Source organism: Channa argus, chromosome 11 (genome assembly GCF_033026475.1).
Source record: "Channa argus isolate prfri chromosome 11, Channa argus male v1.0, whole genome shotgun sequence".
Lineage (NCBI taxonomy): Eukaryota > Metazoa > Chordata > Actinopteri > Anabantiformes > Channidae > Channa > Channa argus.
Genome location: NC_090207.1, coordinates 18,265,633 through 18,285,505, shown reverse-complemented (window position 1 = coordinate 18,285,505; position 19,873 = coordinate 18,265,633). Strand labels below are relative to the sequence as shown.

At 39.5% G+C, this 19,873-nt stretch overlaps 1 protein-coding gene across 3 annotated transcripts in view; it reads left to right on the top strand.

Annotated features, from left to right (window-relative positions):
* The first annotated feature begins 1,348 nt into the window (after nt 1-1,348).
* pdlim2 (PDZ and LIM domain 2 (mystique)) overlaps nt 1,349-19,873 on the top strand; it is a 36,575-nt gene continuing 18,050 nt past the window's right edge. The window contains exons 1-6 of one of the 3 annotated variants that reach the window (XM_067521687.1): nt 1,349-1,680; nt 12,310-12,434; nt 14,322-14,473; nt 16,550-16,619; nt 17,113-17,258; nt 18,608-18,671. In XM_067521687.1, coding sequence (XP_067377788.1) covers nt 12,342-12,434; nt 14,322-14,473; nt 16,550-16,619; nt 17,113-17,258; nt 18,608-18,671 — 525 coding nt within the window. In that variant the 5' untranslated portion in view covers nt 1,349-1,680; nt 12,310-12,341. Of the gene's footprint in view, nt 1,681-3,429; nt 3,558-12,309; nt 12,435-14,321; nt 14,474-16,549; nt 16,620-17,112; nt 17,259-18,607; nt 18,672-19,873 lie in introns of those variants that run through there. The other 2 variants (XM_067521689.1, XM_067521690.1) reach the window with 2 other exon arrangements.

Below are 19,873 nucleotides of genomic sequence, written 5' to 3'. Positions count from 1 at the left end.
TTTTAATCAAATTAACACTGGCCTTAAATTTTACGGTTTCTGCATACTGGTATTAGTGTTACATTCTTACAATCTCATAACAATTACCTGCAATATACTGCAATTGTACTGCAATTTATCAAAACAATTTTTAAAAATACATTCTATCTATTTTATTTGGAGAGCGATTAAACACTCCTCTATTATGTTTATTTTAAGGGGTTACATGAACTCTGCCCACGAGACCAACAGTAACAGACAAAATTATAGTGCAATTAAGACATTAAAGCTACAGATTCAATAAGTAATAAAGGCAAATGAGGTCAAATGACATATAGTTAAATGTAAACATGGGTGCATGGAATGTGCATCGAGGGAAGTGTTGTGTGTAAATACAAATGCTACATACATTGAAATGAGGATTTAATGTTAGTGCATTGTTTTTGCAATGTTTCATTATATGAAATTTGCAAAACAGAAAAGACACCTATAAAAATGTTATAGATGTACACATCAGTACTCTCTTTGGTGGATTTAACAGCTTGTAAACACTTTTTGCAGCCAGCAGCTCTTTTTCTACATATCTTCACCTACCCGTTTTGCAGATCACTTAAAGTTCTGAGATTATTTTTTCTTACAGACACAGCATGTTTAAGCTCTACCCACTAATTATCAATGCTGTTCAATTCAGATGACAGAGAGCCTCTTTAGATCTGCTTTGGGTCATGGTCTCATAAACTACCCTTTTCTCAGATTCACTTCCATGTCGTTCGACATTTACACCCAGAAATCACATTTTCATCTGATGATCATTAGTCCCCAAACCATGTCTAGTCTATGTACTCCTGGTCCATTCAAGTCTGCTAAACCAGCTTCTTGTGGTCTTTCGCAGGAGGCTTTGCTGTGGCTTACTTTACAATAGACAGTTTCCTCTGTCTTCCAGATTTGAAGTCAGCTTCCACAGTTTTCTTGATTTTTACTTATCAGTAAATTATCAGATCAGATACGTTGAAAGCTACTCAGACATATGTGTGTGTGTGAATTTAAGATCATGAAATAAGTAGCACTTAATAATATATTTAATATAGTGTTGTAAATGTTTGCATACAGCTGTGGGCTATATTTATTGTCTATAAAGTAGTCTGTCCTGTCAGACTAGTTAACACTCATAACACCAGGTGAGTCATTCCCTTCTGTGCTGCTTGGCCCCGCTCCATCAATAGGTGGCGCGCAAACACAAAGGGTAAGTCACAGGGTAATTTGGATAAGTGGCTCAATCGTCCCAGCTGCACCCACCTCTCCTCCTCCGTCCTTTTCTCCTCCCTGATGCGACACGCCCCTTTTCGCTGCTTGTGTCAGACCTGACTTTATTTTGATAGCAGCACATGGCACCGCCAACTCGTCCTGGTGACACTGTTGCGTGCGCAGCCACAGGTGGTGTTAACGTGTGCCATCTTTTTTGAGGGAGAGGGCGAGAGAGAGACAGTGACGAGGGCGAGACGACGAGCGATACCTAACTGCTTCAGCTCCTCTGCATCGACAGTGGAAAGTCATAAAGCTGCTTTCTGCTTTATTTTTCTCGCGCTTTGGAGGCGGCGGTAGAGGTGACCTGGGACCCGCTGCGTCCTCGGCGTGTGTCCGGTGTTTTAACGCGGATTTAACAGGTGGAAACGGCTCCTTAAATCCCCCCGCATCCCCTCGGTAAGTGAAAGCAGCGTTGGTCAAGGTGGCGCAGCGTCAAACTCTTGATAAATCGGTTTATCGTCAGGTGTTTTTTTGAAGTTATAAATCAGCTGTGAAACTCATGTGTTAATAAAAAAATGTGGCAACCTTCAAGTCAGTGCCAGATTATGAGTGATGTCAAGCATGTGCCCAGTTCAGACGCTAACTGTCCCCATATGGAAATGGTGGATAGCATAGTTAAAAACTAAAAGCCTGTCTGATTGGAAACCACACGGTGCAGGTTTGGAGCCACTATTGTGGACCCTCCACGCCATTAGTTCTGCTCATTAAACGGTCAGCATGATTTGTGGAGGGTCTGGACCAGCTGTGACCTCAGGAAACGTCAGTATTTCTGTCACATTTATCCTTTTGGTGAAGCCAATACCTACAACATAGACATTGTATTTGTCCCCAGACACAGGCATGTTTTTATGCAAGCTTCTTAAATTTGATACGTGCTTTTTATTTTTATTTTTTTTTCGAAATTTGGAAAAATTGGGTTTTTAAAACTGATGCTCGTTGTTCTCCCACCTATGGGCTCTATTAGAGGCAGGTTTTCTTTATTCATGCAGGCTTTTTTTAATCACTGTGTATTTATTTTCCTACTGAGTGAAAAATTTTGGTGCTGCACCTAAATGCTCTTGTAGGCTCTTTTTATTTGACTTAAAAGTTGCTTTTTGTGGATGATGATCTGAATGCACGTCTTTGCATTTTCTCCCCCAATGTAAATCTTGGCTGTTCACTTGGCTGTTGGCTGTTCACCTCTGGATCACTTACTTCATCAAGTGTTTCGAAATAAATAGAACAGGCATGTGAGCTCTGCAGGTGGGAGCCTACATGAGGTGTTTATGTGTGATCCATAAAAGTCCCAGTGAAACCATTGTGTTTCTAAACCCTCACCGCCTGCTGTTTGTGTACCTTCCCCATTGTGATTATGCCTGGCCTGCATGTCTTTCATGTAAGGACTCTACCTACTCTCTGCTCAACTTATATTGTGGTGGTTTCCTGATGACTTTGCTTTTATTCCATGGGGAGGAACCCAAACATACCACTCTAATTTGGCAATTGATAGGGAGGAGTGATTAACTCAGAAAACATTTTTTAAGCTTAAGTTGCTTAAGTAAGTTTAAGTTTTACCTAAGCAAAAGAAAACTTTAGTCTTTTTGTTTTTATGCATTTAGGAACTATGATAGGCAGTTTTTATCTGTGATGAACATGTGTGTGGTTAAGCAGGAAGTCAGTATAATCTGTTAAGTCTGAAAGATGAAAGTGATACTTGGATTCCTGTCTTAGAGAAGTGTGGCTTTCAATTTTAGCTGAGGCTAGCCGGCTTCAACTCTTTATTTCTTTCACATTACATCATTTTTCTTTGTCCAACTTTACCAAAATGGATGTTTGTCACCAAGCATCAAGGTAGTAGTTGAACGGGATGCATCTTTGCAGCGACATAATTTGAGAGCTTGCATCTAACAAACAAATTGTCTTTGGTGAGAGGCGCCAAATAGTACTTGCAGAGGATGTGGTGAACTGCTTTGATTGGTAAGCAGCAGAGTGGTGAGTATGTTCAGTGTGAGGAGCAGTAACATGATCCACAGATGATGATGATGCAGAGGGAGTTAAGTGGAGCCAATAGTATCATTGCTTGTCGTGTGCTTCAACAGTAGAATCAAGCTGAACCACTGTAGAAGTACTGCAGCAGAATAGTAAAGAGGTTTCAGAAAGGCATGATGGATGCAAGTCTTTTTCTCCTCCTGTAGATAAGATAATGCCATATTTTTAAGATTGTGTCACAGGGTGACCGGAGCATGCATACTTGAGCTTCTCACTGTAAAGGGAGTAAACCACAAAAATTACAGGTATGGCACTCTCTATGATTATTTCGATCTATTAGCAACGATGCAGTAAGTGAACCCACACCCAATTGACATCATTTGTTATTGTTTGATATTTTCACATCTCCCTAGTGACTGTAGTTAAATTTGACCACATGGGTGTGATTGCGGAGAATGTACAGAATGTTATTTTATACTGCTCAGTCCAGGGAGAGGCTTGCTGTCACATTCTTCTCTTTTTTTATTCAGTGGGTGTGTGTGTCCAGGTAGTTGCTGTCCCGTCAGTGTAGTGCATGACACACAGGGTAGTCAGCAGGTGACTGCATCACTGGCACGGGCTGTGAAAAGTTCACACTGGTGCACGGCCACCAGTGAGATAACCGACAAGCGTGATTAATACCAGGAATATTCCCCTGCAGCCACAGTGCTTAAGTGTTCCCTCACATCAAAGCTTAGCCAGAGATTTGAGTTGAATGTGTTGTGTCTGCTATGTTCATCAGCAGTCCCTTTGGTATTGGCATGTTGGAGATCCAAGGCTTGTATATTTCACTGTATTTTGGCCCAGGATTTGAGGAGAAGAATAACGGTCTTAGTTAACCTTTGAAGTGATTCAGAGAGGAGGTGAAGCATTGATGTAGGTGGCCTACGTTTTTTTATACAGCAGTATTATATATATTATACATGAATGTTAACTTCTACTAGTACATGTGGGAACAACTTATTTTTCCAACTGTTTCATTCCTCAGAGCGAACGAGGTGTTAATTCTTACGATTAGCTTTGTTAAACATGATGATAATGACTTCCTGTGATACACGTATTTATTGTTTGGTCATGTCACAGCATGACAGCAAGGGCATGTACTTGTTCATTAAATGCATTCCAGTATTAAATGCCAATATGACCATTGACCTGACAACTGGTTGCCATAACTGCGCTGTGGTGAAATGCAGATCAAAGTTAATGACTCATAAGGGGTGAGTCATGATCGCTTTTGCCACACAGTTTCATACATGTGTTAGCAGGTTTCACTGATTGAGCCCTAACTACCCATAAGTATGATGATATGATAAACAAGTTAAATTGAATACTTGTGTCTATGAGCCTCAGCCTAATGGCATTCAGGTTTAGCGCCCATCACCAGCAGACACGAAGGCTTGTAGCGTGACAACACACACAGTAGTGTTTTGCATTTACAGTCAGAATGGTAACGACATATGCAGCATGATTGATATTTTCATCATAAGTGTCAGCCTTTTCAATAAAAGATGCCATACTAAACTGAATAATGTCAGAAATTTGTTTAATCAATTCAGTGCTTATTTTGGCACACTAGTGGCCAATAACAAATATTTTACCATAAGTGAAAAGCATGTAATTGAACTGTTTTTTTGGTACATAAACCCCCTAGGGCTGCCTGCATGTTGGAGCAGTAACTTCTAAATCCAAAATTACAAAGAGCCCATTCTCCCCCCTCATACCTTCACTATCTTTTTTTGCCTGTAGCGACACATATACATGTGACACGAGCCAAAAGGCCCTTAAACATATAGAGTTTACACACGTCAGGCTTGAACTTTGCCCAGAAGAGGTGAATGCCCCTGTGGAAATTGCAGTAAAGTCTGAGCCAAGCTATTCATCACGGTCATGTTTACTCATCAATTTTGCCCCCCAAAGTGTGCTTTAAATGCACAACAGCAGCACCAAGATCAGGGTTTACAAACCATTTGAACAGTATTTTATTAGTCTCAAACTTCTGATAGCATAGGTTTTCTTCATTCAGTAGCTGTTTTGAATTTGTTGGACAATCAATTTTTTTTATCACACCAGTGATAAGATATGTGTATAACATGTATTGGGTGCAAAAGTACAACATAAGGGGGGATCCCTTATCAATGGAAAAAAAAAAAAATACACATGCAGTTAGTACACATTTTCCTTCATCAATAAATAATTAATTTTAAGCAAAAGTTTGCATCCCTCTTGATTAAATAGATTTTTAAAAAGAAATGTTTGTACTAGCTAATTGTGCATTAAATATTTAGATAAAAAAAAAAAAACTTGTTTTGACCCTTTTGCCCTTTCAGAATAAGGGAATACAAACTTTTGCACTCAACTGTATCATTAAGGCAGGATGGTACTGTACTAAGCTCTCATTTAGTAAAATACTCAAATTGGTTAGATTCTTGAAAAACAGTTTTGTGTGAATATGGTAAGTCAGAGGTATTGATGCCAGCGTGCCAGCAAAAGCGGTGAGATGTCACCACAATGGGATTCACCTTTTATGCATATTGGCTTCTCTGTGTCTCTACTAACTTTCAAAAACAACTAATTTCATTTTTTTTTTTTTTGGTAATTGTCAGAGGAATGTTTTTTTTGAGAAATTGTTCAGAATGTTAGATCTGTTTGATATGATTTACCATTTTGTTTTTTAGCTTTAGATGGGTATACCTAATAAATGGGCATACTTTGTGTACTGTATAAAACAATTTATAAACCTGAAATGTAGATGCTGTCTTGTAGTTTGTCTGACTTGACAACTTGAGGTTCACTGGTATGTAGGTATACAGGTAAGTCATAAATTTGTCTATTGTGTGTCGGAAGTGAAAGTATTTCTTTACTGCTACATTTTCATTTTCCCTGTTATGCGGCTGATGCTCCACTGAGAGCCACAGATACTTCATGATCAGATTTTAATCTGCTCAGTGGTGCTGTCAAACTGGCATGGCAGCAAAAGCAGTGACATGTCACCACAACAGAATTTACCTTTTATGCATATTGGCAGCTGCCCAGCAGCACCTTTGTGTGAAAGGGAGGTTTCATCAAACTGCATTCAGTGCTTTATGTGAACAGCGGTGTGGTGCAGTCTCATCATCACTGTTTGCTCCTGTAGCTCTCCTTAATACTTCACACCCTTTCTCTTGGCATATGCACCACTAGTAGGTTCATAATGTGAATGGTTTATGTTTAAGCAGCTTGGCCAGTAATGCCCACTCTATAGGAGAAGCTGCCGAGGCAAATACATATGATTGACAACCCCAGAGGCTGGGAAACGTTGGTACGGCTGCTCCCTGTTATTGTCGCAACTGCACTTCTGGATGCCACAGCAATTAAGCTGTCCTAATGATTGTGAGCCCTGTTACCCAGCTAACTGGCCCAGACTGTTAATGAGTAACTGGTTCTGCACTGTATGTCCCAAACGCTTGTGGAATGTGCAGAAGATGAAATTGGCCAGTGTTGGGATGGATTCAGGGTTGTAGCATGCCTGATGCCCTAGATCCACCTTGGTTTGATCTGTGATGTCCTTCTTGTCCCTCATATTTTACAGTTATTGCCACACTATTTGTACTATCATCATTAATGTATGAGCCAACCAGGGTTTCCTCTGTTTTTGTTTATGTTGTGTATTGGAAGGTTAATTAGATTAAGAAGTATAAGTATAGCCATACTGATGATGTCATTAATGACAGTTGGTCTTTTAAGTTGTTTATCCAGTTGTCAAGGAAAACGATGCATAACAATGGTTTCTTATGAGAGGCAGTTCAGCTCAGCTATTGAAAGGAACACACGTGGATAACGAGAGACAGTAACTGGAGCAAAGGAACTTGACTACAAGATAGTGTGAACAGCAATAAGGTAGAAGCGAAAGGTTCATTGTGTAGCTGTGGAGGCACACGGGTTGTTACCGTGTTCTGTGGATTTAGGAACCACTTTGAGAAACTTGTTTGATGGTAACGATTTTTTAACGTATTTGTGAAATTACTGTTCATAAACGTGTATTGTGGAATTAGTCTGTTATCAGCTAAGTTGAGAAACATGGAATACAATAAATGTTCAGTGTTCATCATACAACGATCTCTAGGGTGGATAATTGTTGGACCATCAGATATGAGTAAGATTGCCCTTATATTAGTAAGAAAAGGTCTCTATACGGACTAAACGTGGAATTATAACGGAAGGAGAAATTAATTCATCTAAAGTGGAAAAACAACAGGCAAAGCCAAGTCTTAGGGCTCATGCTTTGCAAAGTCGGATAGACGCAAGAAAGGCAAAGTTGGACCAGCTGGTGAAACAAAGGAGCAAGATACTTGGTTTGATGTATAATGATTTGATGTGTGGAAGAGCTGTAAACCAAACTGACAGAGCTCAAACAACTGTTTTGTAATATAAATACCTCAGTCAAGGAAATACTCCATGAGCTTAGATCTGAAGAGGAATTCAGTGGTCATCAGCAAGGCTGGTTCAGGCCAAGGGCAAGTTCATTCAGAACATTTTGTGATGATGCTGCCAGTTAGATTAAAGAGGCACATCAGCGCATTGAAGAAGCAAATAAGGCAAATGATGATGTAACTGCTGAAGACAGTGTTTCTGTGGTGTCCTCAATATCCAGGAAATCCAAAACCAGTTCTGTTCACTCTGTAGCATCTTAAGCTTCAAAGGTATGCCTTATGGTTGAACTAGAAAGAGCGGCTTAGTTAACGAAGGCTGAAGCTTTAAGGCAAAGACGAGCTCTAGAGGAACAAGAAGCTAAGCTTGAGATACAAGAAGGTAAGCTTAAGGCAGAAAAGGCGCGAAAAGAAGCTAAGCTTAATGCAGAAGAGGAGAAAATTAGTACAAAGAAAGAAAATTGTAAATGAATGCCGCTGCTACTAATGCTTCAATTCAAATCTTAAAGAAACATGAAGGCTCTGTGGTTTCAGCATGGCTCAAACAGCAGCAATGACAATTTCAAGCTTAACCAGACACAGACAACAAATGCAAGGGATAAAGTACCTGTTGCTGCTGTTGTCAATGTGGCTGAACAGTGTGAGGAAGCAAGAGATGACCTTGATATAAGGGTGTTTTGGTGTTGGATATAGTGGGAGTGCAAAGGTGGAGATACGCCACTGTAAGGTCCAAGAAAGTGCTCTCAGCCAGCTTCCAGGGTCAAAAGGTCAACATGCTTTGTTTACGGATGATCAGTGTCAGAACAATATTACTGAAATTCTGGATAAACACCACAGGTTTTTTGCTCTACCGCATCAAAAAATTCCTAACTTTAGTGGAGATCCTCTGGACTCTAGACTCTTCATCAGAGCATTTTCATCAGAGTAGAACTTGGGATGTAAGTGATCGGCTCTCCTTTTTTTTTTTTTTTTTTTTTTTTTTTTTTTTTTTAGAGCAGTATACAAGTGGACAACCTAAAGAAGTGGTGTGAAGTTGTTTTCACATGAAACCGAGCCGAGGATATTTTTTTGCCATGAAGAACATTCCTTTGAACACTGTAAAAACTCTGTAATTCTTCTCACAAGTATAAGATAGATTTTTCTTAAGAGCAAATGCATATGCTTCAGTTGTCGGAAACCTGGGCATATGAGTAAACGCTGTCAGGAGAAAGTAAACTGCCAGATATGCTCTAGGAAGCACCCTACTTCACTGCATATGAAAGTCAAGGAAAACACACCTGATAAGGAGAGGCAGTCTGTGGATGGTAATGAACAGTTGGTGATCAGCAGATTTGTGAACAGCGGACGCAATCAACACTTCGATGCTGGGATGGTAGCACCGATGGCATTCTTGCCATAGTTCCTGTCTGAGTAAAAAAGGCCAACAAAGTAATTAATAAGTAATTATTTCTTATGCATATTTGGATTCTGGCAGGACAGCTACGTTTTGCACAGATATACTTCTTGATGAGCTAAATGTACATGGGGACAAAGGATAATCTTCTCCTTATAACTATGGGAGAAAACAAAGTCGTGACTAGTAACATGGTATCGGAGTGGGAAGTAAGACACCTGGAAGCAAATAACTTCATAGAGCTAAATTATAATTTTTTTCCACAAAAGGATATTCCAGTGAGCAAAGTCAACATCCCATGACAAGAAGATGTAGATAAGTTCCCGCATATTATCTCTCATCAGGGCAGAAATAGGACTGTTAATTTGAACTAATGCCGCCAAGGCAATGGAACCAGAGAAAGTCATTCCTAGCGTCAACAATGGGCCTTATGCAGTCAGAGCTATGCTGGGATGGTTGGGTCAATGGGACACTATAAGAAGGTGGTTGCAACAGAACCAAAGATGAAGTAACGCACGTTGCGTCAAATCCTGTAAAGACCTGTAGAGTCAGCACTTTAAGTATGACTTTCCTGAGGGTGGTCAAGAGGAGTTTAGGACTCCCTAAAATCGGTTGAGTTTCTTCAACACAGTTTGAAGACTGTATGTGAGATGGATGGCTTCAGGTTAAATAAATTGATCTGCAACAATCGAATGGAGTTAGCAGCCATTCCAGAAGAGGAGAAGGCGATAGAAAAAGTGGGTCTAGTTCTGGATCAAAATGCACTTCTGACGGAAAGGATATTGGGCCTGTTATAGTGCGTTCAGTCAAATCAATTCAAGTTTAGAGTCATTATGCAAAGTAAGCCCCCCACTGGAAGAGGGATTCTATCCATGCTGAGCTCCGTGTATGATCCATGCTGAAATCTTGCACCTGTGAATTTATATGCCAGGAGAATTATGCAAGAGCTTTGCAGGATGAGATTGGGATGGGATGAGACTGTGAATTAACATCTTGCCCAAAGGTGGTCCCATTGGGTATCAAGTCTAGAGCAGTTAAATTACTTTGGAATTGATGGCTGTTTCAGACTGTCTGCTCGACTGCAGACAGCAGTAATCAAGTTCACAGCGCCTTAGTGTTGGGAAAGGCTAGAGTTGCCCACCTAAAGCCCATGACTATCCCTTGTTTGGAGCAACTTTGGCAGTACCTATGAACAGAATAAAAAGGAAGGAGTTGGAGCTACCACTGGAGGAATCTGTGTATTGGACTGATTGTACAGCATTTTAAAAATACATCAGCAATGAGACATCAAAGTTTTGCATGTTTGTAGCTAATAGTGTGTCAGCGATTCAGCAGATCTCAACAGTCTCACAGTGGCACTACGTAAATCTAAAAAAATAAAATAAATATGAATGTATGCTTTGTTTTGATAATCTGGAAAAAAATAAAATATGCTCTGTAGAAAGTGTACATATGTTTCCTAATAAACAAATGTCTTTAGCTAAAATAAATGCACATTTTCTTAGTTTGATGCTTCTCACAGGCTCTGTGTGTGTGTGTGCTTGTGTATGGCGACTAAATGGCAGGTTTCCTCGAGTGTTTAAAAACAAGCCTGTCAGAACGTATTTTGCTGCGGCTTGCCCCACTAATGTTTAGAAGATACAGTAGTGTAAACACTGGTTGTGTAACCATGAGATTCGTTGAGTCTGGATGTTTAATGAAAATATTGCTTGACACTTCCCTCCCAAAGCAGCTGAATATTTAATGAGAATGGGTTTAAAAGTCTTTAAAGATTGTAGACGTTAGTGTCGTGTTTTGTAACTCATGTGCTTGCCCTTTACTATCTTGCTGACAGGGACATTATCATCTTGCCATGCCTTCATGTCAACAGCTTACACCGAGATAACTTGAGAATTTTCATATTGAGTGATTCGGGCCAAAAAACAACCTCAGAAGATATGTTACCATGACATATGGAGTTGGGAGATACCAAATTATCATTGACAAGTCACTTTTAGCTAATAGTATTTAATTTATTTAATGATGTAGATCTTAGACAGTAGTATATGTATCACTGTCATCACCACTTCTAATTTTGCAATGTTTAATGTTTGGAGAGCTTGATTCTACCCAGTAATTGAGTACCTCCAATGGGGGGCATCGGGTGTTTAAGTATCCTGTCATGTATCTGTCTTCTGATTGGCACACAGAAGATACAACTCATAGCTGGTACTGACTGTTAACCTCTAAAGACTGTTGAATTGAAGCAATTGTTTGGGTATGGAAAAGGTGAACAGCAACATGAATTAAATTAAAGTATAAGTTCTTCTTTCTAAATATTTTGTGTAGTTTCAATACTTCCGGTCTTTAAGAGAATACAACAGGCCTTCTCACAATTCAGTATACTGTCACATAAACTTCCTTAATGCTGAGAAGTGGAACGCTTTGCAATAACCTAGTCAGTTGCCTGATCTGAATCCAACTCCAATCTCCCCTCTCCCCCAAGAAGAAGCGGCAAGTGAAAACAGCTGCAGTGAAAGCCTGACACAGTTTCAACATGGACGAAACCCAAAACCCAGTATCTGTGATTTCTTAAGACAGTCATTAACTCAGTTTAAACCAGGCATTTAAACTGACAATTTGTTATTGGTTTGCTTGTTCAAATACTTTTAAGGCCCTTAGTTGTGAATGTATAAAAATGCTTGTGATTCCTGAGTGATTAATACGATTGTTTTTTTTTTTTTTTTTTATTCATATACAAAACATTAACAAATTGTGTCACTGTCCAAATATTTAGGGATCCGACTTTACATATAGTATGTAATGTTATGTAAAGTTGGATTTTATATATATAATATATATGAGTATCTCAACGGTTTCATTAAAACGCAGTGAAACAATTTTTCCCTTGTCTCAAAACAGCAGTAAATGAAACTCTTGGGACTTGTAGGCACTTTAGCAATGTCAGTCACGTATCTTTGGGTTCAGATTCTTCCCATTCCTATTTTATGTGGTTAACCAATCTGTGTCAAGGCGACTTAGGCCAGTGGAAAGTATTTCGGGAGATACATGGTAGCCTATCCAAATATCTGCTGTCTTTACCTGTTGATCCAGCAATAAGCCTGACCAGCAGAAAGATGTGACATTGAAAACATCCAGCCATATGCAGGTTTTGAGCACACACACTACTCACATTTAATCTCATAGTCACTCTCTTTTTTTATTTTATTTTTCTTCAAGGTTTTAAAAAGCGTGTCTGACCTGACCACCCAATGGAGCTGACAGTGAACCTGATTGGTCCTTCACCATGGGGTTTCAGAATATGTGGAGGAAGGGACTTCAAGAAGGCCATAAGTGTATCTAAGGTACTTATCAACAGCCGCCCTGTTGCTTAACCCTGTCACACCTTATCAAACCATGTCCTATGTTTTGTCAAAACATAGCCTGCAATGGCATGTCATGCAAAGTCAACTTCCTCCCTGCTACGACTCTTTTCTTGTCTTTGTTTGTGTCCTCGGGCTGCTTCATACCTATTTCCTTGACTACTGAACCCATTAGAATAGGATGGAAGGAGATAACATTAGAAGGAAACCGCTGATTACAGTTACAGTGGAAGTTGTGGTGGGAGGTGAGGGGGTTCCTGACCCCAGAGTGCAGTTTGAGAGTGGGTTTGTGTTTTTGTACCAATATGCATCACATACTGTATTACCACGTGCGTCAGTAAACTTGTAGTCATATGTGTTATTTTTACTGACCATATTTTCCCATTCACTGCTACAAAACAGCAGATGAATTAGAAGTGAAAAAATGAACACTGTTAGCAGACTGCTCACAGTAAACATCACCAGGAAACTTTGCTCAGACTAACTTCTGCATACCAGAGAGACACCAGTTCTGCCCACTGCACATCCTGGTTCTACATCACCACCGCAGCCTGGACTTTTCCAGTGAGCCTTCCCCAGTAGCTCTGCAGACCACAAGTAATAAATTATGGCCAAAACATGGCAGGGGAGCAGTGCCTTAAACAACCGGAGTTTCAGGTTTCCTTCATTTCAAAAGCATTTATTGTTTGCCGCCGTGTTTTTTTTTTTTCTAACTTTTTTTTTTTAACTTTTCTAACTGTTAAGAAAAACGGTTCTTATGAGAAGTGGGCTTTAAGTTCAATTTTGTTACTGCTATCTAATAAACAACAGCACCAGTAGGTTTGCTTGTCTAAAATATCAAACGGGCTCTGTAAACTAATGGACATTGTTGCTGAGAGAAGAACTTCATCACTGGTTTGCATAAACTAGTTTACGAAACTACTCCCTCCTCACCCCTTGCCCCCACCTCCTGATGTGGCTGCAACTTGGAACAGCGATGACATTGACGCCCTCTTACTCCTGTTGCACTGAAAGATGGCTTGCCCTGGCCCTGGAAAGGAACCCCCAACTGCTCTTAGTTAATGTGAAACCAGGCGTGTCCTGATCAGAAAAGGGACACACTGTTGTGGATCACCACAGCAACGCTTAATTGCTTCTCAAGTGGGCCCACAGACATGGCACCTCTGCCCTCTTGCTTAGCTAATCTGATAAACAGCTTTTTGACTGACATTCTCTTTGCATTTCCATTTTCCTCTACAGTTGCAGAAAAGAGCATTTTATACTCAGTGATTGGCTCTTTATTTTGTTTTGCATTCTTTATTTTATTGCGTCTCTGTTTTTAATTGTGAGGCAAACTGTTTGTGGCGAATGTCCTAGTTCTCTTTAAATTTTCAGCAGTGCCAGCATAAACCTCATCATTATGGCGTTGCTTTTGTGTGTGGGTGTATGTGCCTGGGATACAGGAATCAAACTGAGCGTAGTGGCTTGGACCTTATGTTCTGGCCCATTAGTGTGGAATTCTCTCTGATGTGGTGGTATAGCATTGGCTTTGACATGTGGTGAGGCTAGCTGCAAAGGTCAAGCTCAGTCAAATCACCAAGTAGTGTCCCACTAATGACTTCTCCCCAAGGGTGAAATAAAGCTGTCCTCTGTTAAGTGGCACTGCATCGTTGGAGTGATGAAGGTCTGAAGCAATGTAATAAATGAGAAAATTCGGTCAGTGTTAAAAAGTCAGTCACTGATAAATTGTCCACAGTTGTTAAAGCATTAACAGATATAGAGCTGTTTACCCTTGCCAGATTGATAGTATCCATGAAGTGTTTTTTTTTTTTTCTCAGCATGAGTTGGGTCCAGTAGAAGCTAACTGGAGTTCTTTCCTCTGTCAAACAGGTCAATGGGGGCAGCAAGGCAGAGAAAGCAGACCTGCGGCCGGGTGACATTATCTTGGAAATCAACGGGGAAAACACGGCTAACATGCTGAACATAGAGGCTCAAAACAAGATCCGGAACGCAAAGAACCATCTGCAGCTGCTGGTGGATAGGTAAGCTGGCACGCAGTTGTGCTATTAGAGAAATAATATACTTTTAGCACTTTTTGTCTGTTTGCATGTGTTGGCTTTAAAAGCATAGAATACATGCATAGTGTCTAGCATGTTTTATCATGCATATTTATCTGTTCGTGTTACACTCAGTTTTTTTATGCTGTTTTTAACCTGCAAGTGCTGTACAAACAAAACAAGTGATTATAATCAGGGGAAATGCCAGCATGTATGAGAGCCAAGCTGTTCCCTTCCGTGGTCCTTCTTAATGAACACTCTTTAGAGATGTGCCAAACCCTTGTTTGGATGACAGGGAGTATGCTACTAAAAAGCTTTTGCTGTGAACCAGGACTCTTGGCTGACATTTTGATTAAAGGGCCGCTCAAAATTCTCATTCCTTATCACTGTTGCCACCCTGTCACTCTTTCTTAGTCTTTCTCATGAATCACAGCAACACACAAATGCTTTTGCATACTTCCCTTCTAAAATGTCCAATGTCAATGTAAAGGAAAGTCTCCCTGATGACATCATGTCTCCAATCAAGCCAGAAACGTCTTTATTGCATCGTCCGTGACATAGTGTAGCTCTGCCATGTTTTTAATGCCACTTTGTTAACTGTCAAAGGTTTCCAGCACCAAAATTCTGCACTTTACAGGCTCAGGGCTTCATGACATTTGTCAAAAACTGTACATATTAGAATTAAGCTTAAAGAAGCTCTAAAGAGTTGTTTTATTGTGCAGCACAATCTGTAATGTTTAATTTGTGCTTTGGTTACTTGAGAGCACTCCCCTTTTCCAGCTCCACATCTGGTTGGCAGTTTATCCTCAAACCAGCAGTGATGTGGATACCATATATCATCACACAGCTGGTGTTGCCCACTGAAAGAAACTGGCATCAGCCCATCCTCAGAATAGAACACTGTTGTTTTTAGGCAAATCTGCTGCTGTAAACAAAAGCAGAGTTTATTGCTGGTGCATTCGATGACCCATTCAACCCAGACATAACAAACCAACCGCAGCATAAGTGTCCTGTCTATGCCCGTTCTGGTTAGTTAACAACAGTTAGTTCGGTTATTTATTTTTAGATCAGTTGATTGCAAATATCACTTTATCTATACATGGGTGTCATACCAGCACTAGCATGAACTATCAAAACCCTACCCAGTCCAATAAAGCTGTAGCTTTATTTTACTCAAAGCATGTTCTTTTTTCTTTTTGGATCTGAATCTTACTGAGCTCTGGTCTTTATTTAGTGTTTTAATATTTTAGTTTTTATGATGGAGAGATTTTCTTACATTCACACTCTGTGCCACGTCTCCTTTACGATAGCAGTGAACACCTAGAAACAGCAGATAGCTCAAGCACTGATTTGTCAGTTTTGCATCTCTATGGTAAAAAGTCAGTAAATTCACCAAGAACAGACTAAAGATCTGATCATTGACCTAAAATACCGGTCCTTGTCTAAAGACCACAGCTATATCTGCTGTTCTATTGTACATACTAGAAAGTATAAGTTCAAAATACAAGGTGAGTATTTTTCAGCTGGGCAGTTTCTAATTCAAACCAATGAGTTTTTCAGGCTTGACACATTAATCTCTCCTACAGGAAGAAATGTCTTGCAGCTCCTGTATCAGTTTTTGTTTTGTTGCCATCTCTGTCTTCTGCATACAGTTCATGGAACCTAGTCCATGAGAGATGTTTCTGGCTGATTTACCACAGGCATCCAGGCCTTCCTGTGTGCCTCATTAGCCTGGGCTCATCCAAGAGCCAGTAAGCCTCTGGCTTTGGAGCCAGGGGGGGCATTGTGTGTTTGTATTGGCGCTAATACTGCCCATATTTTCCCCTCAAAATCCGATGATAAATTGCTTACAGAATGTGTTTCCTATTTAAGAAAGTAAAGAAAAAGTGACTATAGTATCCCAATTCATCTTTCCATTTTCTATGCTTATTTATTTAGCATGAATTTTTTTTTTTTTTTTTGAATGATGGGATCAGACTCCCAGATGTTATTTTGATGGAGAATTAAACTTCATGAGCAGTGTTGAATGTCAGTTGATCTCTGCGGTTTTCTGTATTCAAGACCTGAACCTTCCAGTCCTGGACAGACCAATGGAATTGGCACACCTGAACAAATCACTGGACGCTTCCAGGTCAGTGCTGCAGCCTGCAGCAACTTTAATCTTTCTACATTTTATCCTAATAATGAACATCATTAAACAAATTGATGTCCAGAACTGTGTTCCACATGTCTTTTAGTTCCACAACATTACTTGCAAGCACCTGTTTTATTTGGATAATGTGTTTGTTTACATTGGGTGTGTTCATTTCTGCTAATACATACATCAGACATCTGTTTATTTCACTGTCCTCAAGATGGAAGCAGGGCAAAACATTATTGAGATATAGTGGCTGTTCCTGTGTTTTATTAAGATGATCATGATGATGATGAGTACCAGAGCACAACCAACAGTACATAGTAATACTGTCTGTGTCTTGTTTTATGATGCAGCATTTATTTCAGTGGACCTGTGTGGTAACACTCTCAGGCTTTCAATAGTTGCGTAGCCGAAATGCAGTAGCAAAGATTAAGTTACATTCAAAAGATACTAATGCAGTAACATTGTTCTCATGTGCTGTTTTTAGGAAGCTGTAATAGTGAGTCGTGATGAGAACCAGAACTACAGAGAGTACACCCTCTCCAGCCCTGTGTCACTGTCCCCTGGACCTTACTCACCTCCTCCTCCTTCCAGCCTTGATGGGAAAAGGGAGCGGCTGACACCTAGCAAGAGGTAGTTCCCCATACCTGTTTTTTATGTCTGTAAAAAGCATTGCAATGTTCAGCTCTGCAGAGCAAATCTGATTTTTATGGAAAATCTGACAAAACTCAAATATTGCTGATTGGCTGCAATTTCATGCTGAAACGTGTAACAGGATGCATTTCAAAGCAGATGCTAACACTTCCTCAGATGTCAGTACAATTGTTCAGTGTGAAAATTCACCTCAGAGTTCAAAATAATATTTTTTTTTAAAAAAAAAAGTTTTTTGTTTTTTTTTCCTTTTACTTTACGTAACCCTCAGCTTGTCCACTCTTGCATTGTTACTGTGCTTACCAGTGCTATAACAAAAGCAGAGGATTGTACCAATTAGTCACACACATGCTGTCTGGTTGCTTGTGAATTGCAATTAGGAAAATCTGACGGACAAATTACATACAAAAAAAAAAAAAAAAACTTTTTTTCTGAATCTACATGGTCTTGGATGAAGTCTTTGGACATTTCAGACTTCCGTATTTCCAATAGACAACTGAGTCTTTTTGAGAAGCTGGTCTGTTCTTAAATAGGCCTACATCTGGACAAAGTGCTCTCTTGACTTCACAATAGGCTTTAGAGTCAATAGGCATAGGAATAACAGAAAAGAAAGTAGAGCCATGGGATTGTACTGTAGTAACAAAAGAAATGCACTGGATATCACATTCCACTGATTGCATTCATTTTAACAAAAGGCAGAATGTGGAATGTTCACTACACACTCTGTGCCTGGACAGTTGTTGACTGTCCTGGACAACTTTTAGTAGGTCACAGTTCAAACCCAGAATTTCCCCCCTTGTCTGGACGGAAGCTTTGCTGCCTGGCATACATTTGATTGTGTTCTTAATTTTAATGTAATGGCAATAATAATAATAATAATAATAATAATAATAATAATAATAATAATAATAATAATAATAATATAATAATCATTATTATTATTATGGTCTGAATGCTTATGATTTGTACCTGTTAATCATGTAGGCCTGGGAATTATGGAATAATAACACCGTACCATTACATTTGTTAACAATGTAAATAATGAGGATTTCTGAAAAATGAATAAGGTAGACTGTCTCCTAGTGGGCAATTTGACGAATACCTGTCAAATTAAAGCATTTTGTTACAAAATATATAAAAATCCAATATTTCTGTCATTGTATAGTAGCTACAGTTTCCTCAAACTTTGAGACATTAAAGAATTAGCAACTATAGCACATACGTTATGTAGGAAAATCTGAGAGTTTGTGTATTTAACTGTCTATTGGTGCAAAAGTATTTATCCCTACATTCTCGACCTCACTATCTCACACGTTTTGCCCTTATGCTAGTGTCCAGCTATGCTCATGGTCTCCGGAGGAGAGGAGTCACAGGCTGTCCAGACCACTGTCACAGGTTAGTTTCAGCCAAATCTTTTTCATTTCGCTGTAAATAAAACATTTGAAGAAGGTTTTAAGAGTTTAGAGATTAAGTGTCGAGCAGAGTTCACCATCTACGTGTTAAATAACTGTTTGCAACAACTGGACGGGGAAAATCAGTTCTTAGTGGAATTATGATCATTTCTGATCAGGGAAAACTGTTTGTGTCCATGTATTGATACTGTAAAATAGTTTTTCTATAGAAAAAATGATCTTATTTGTGTTTGATCTTATTTATTGTGATATACAGTTTATAATATTTTTGCCTTTTGAATCAATGTCTGGTACATTTCCTGTTTTGAAACCTATAGTTACAGAACAGATGCATACAAATGTACAAATGGCCCCACAAGTCAATCTGTCATTCAACTTTACCCACTGATTTAGCGACAGTCCTCTCTGTAGCTCTGTGGGATGTTATTTTGACTGCACTGCCACAGTCTGTAGAAATAATACAATTTCATACATTCCATCCTTTCTTCTTGAACTGTTAGTATCTGATGCCATAGAAATTGCTCTGCAAAAGGTTTATGGACTCCAGTGTGTACTGTATGTGGGCTCCACAGTAAAGGCAGGATACAGAGAGAGTTTGACATTTTTATAGCAGGGAGTGCATAAAGTGTAAAGGTCATTCTTTGAAAATATCTGACATTAAACTGAACAACAGTCTGGAGCCATTTCATTCAGAGCCCAAGAAAAAAAATATTGCTTTCTGTCTCAACAATGGCCTTAACCTTTTAGTTGTCTGAGCAGAGACTCATTAGTCTTGGTAGGCAGTGAAATATGGAAAGTGGTAAAATACAGACTTGGGGTTGCAGACTACAGCAAAACTATGCAGTGCTTAGCATTCCAACAACAAAACAAGAGAGGAGACTTAGGCCTCTGGAAAGACTTCAGTGAGTTAGAGAGCGAAAATGCTGTGGGAAAGTTCATCATGAGCTATTTAAGCTATGCTTACATGCTTAGTCTCAAGCACGGGTCCCACTGAAGATCGAACATCTGAGATGACAGAGCAGGAAAAAAAACATACAAGACCTTTTAGAATGACACAAGGAATTCCAGCCATTTTTATAACTATGGACATTACATAAAGTTGGATAAATATGCAGAGGGCTGAACTTCCAAACAGTTCAGGACTTTCCAAGAGTCTGATGGCTGAGAAGTTCCTTTTTTTTTTTT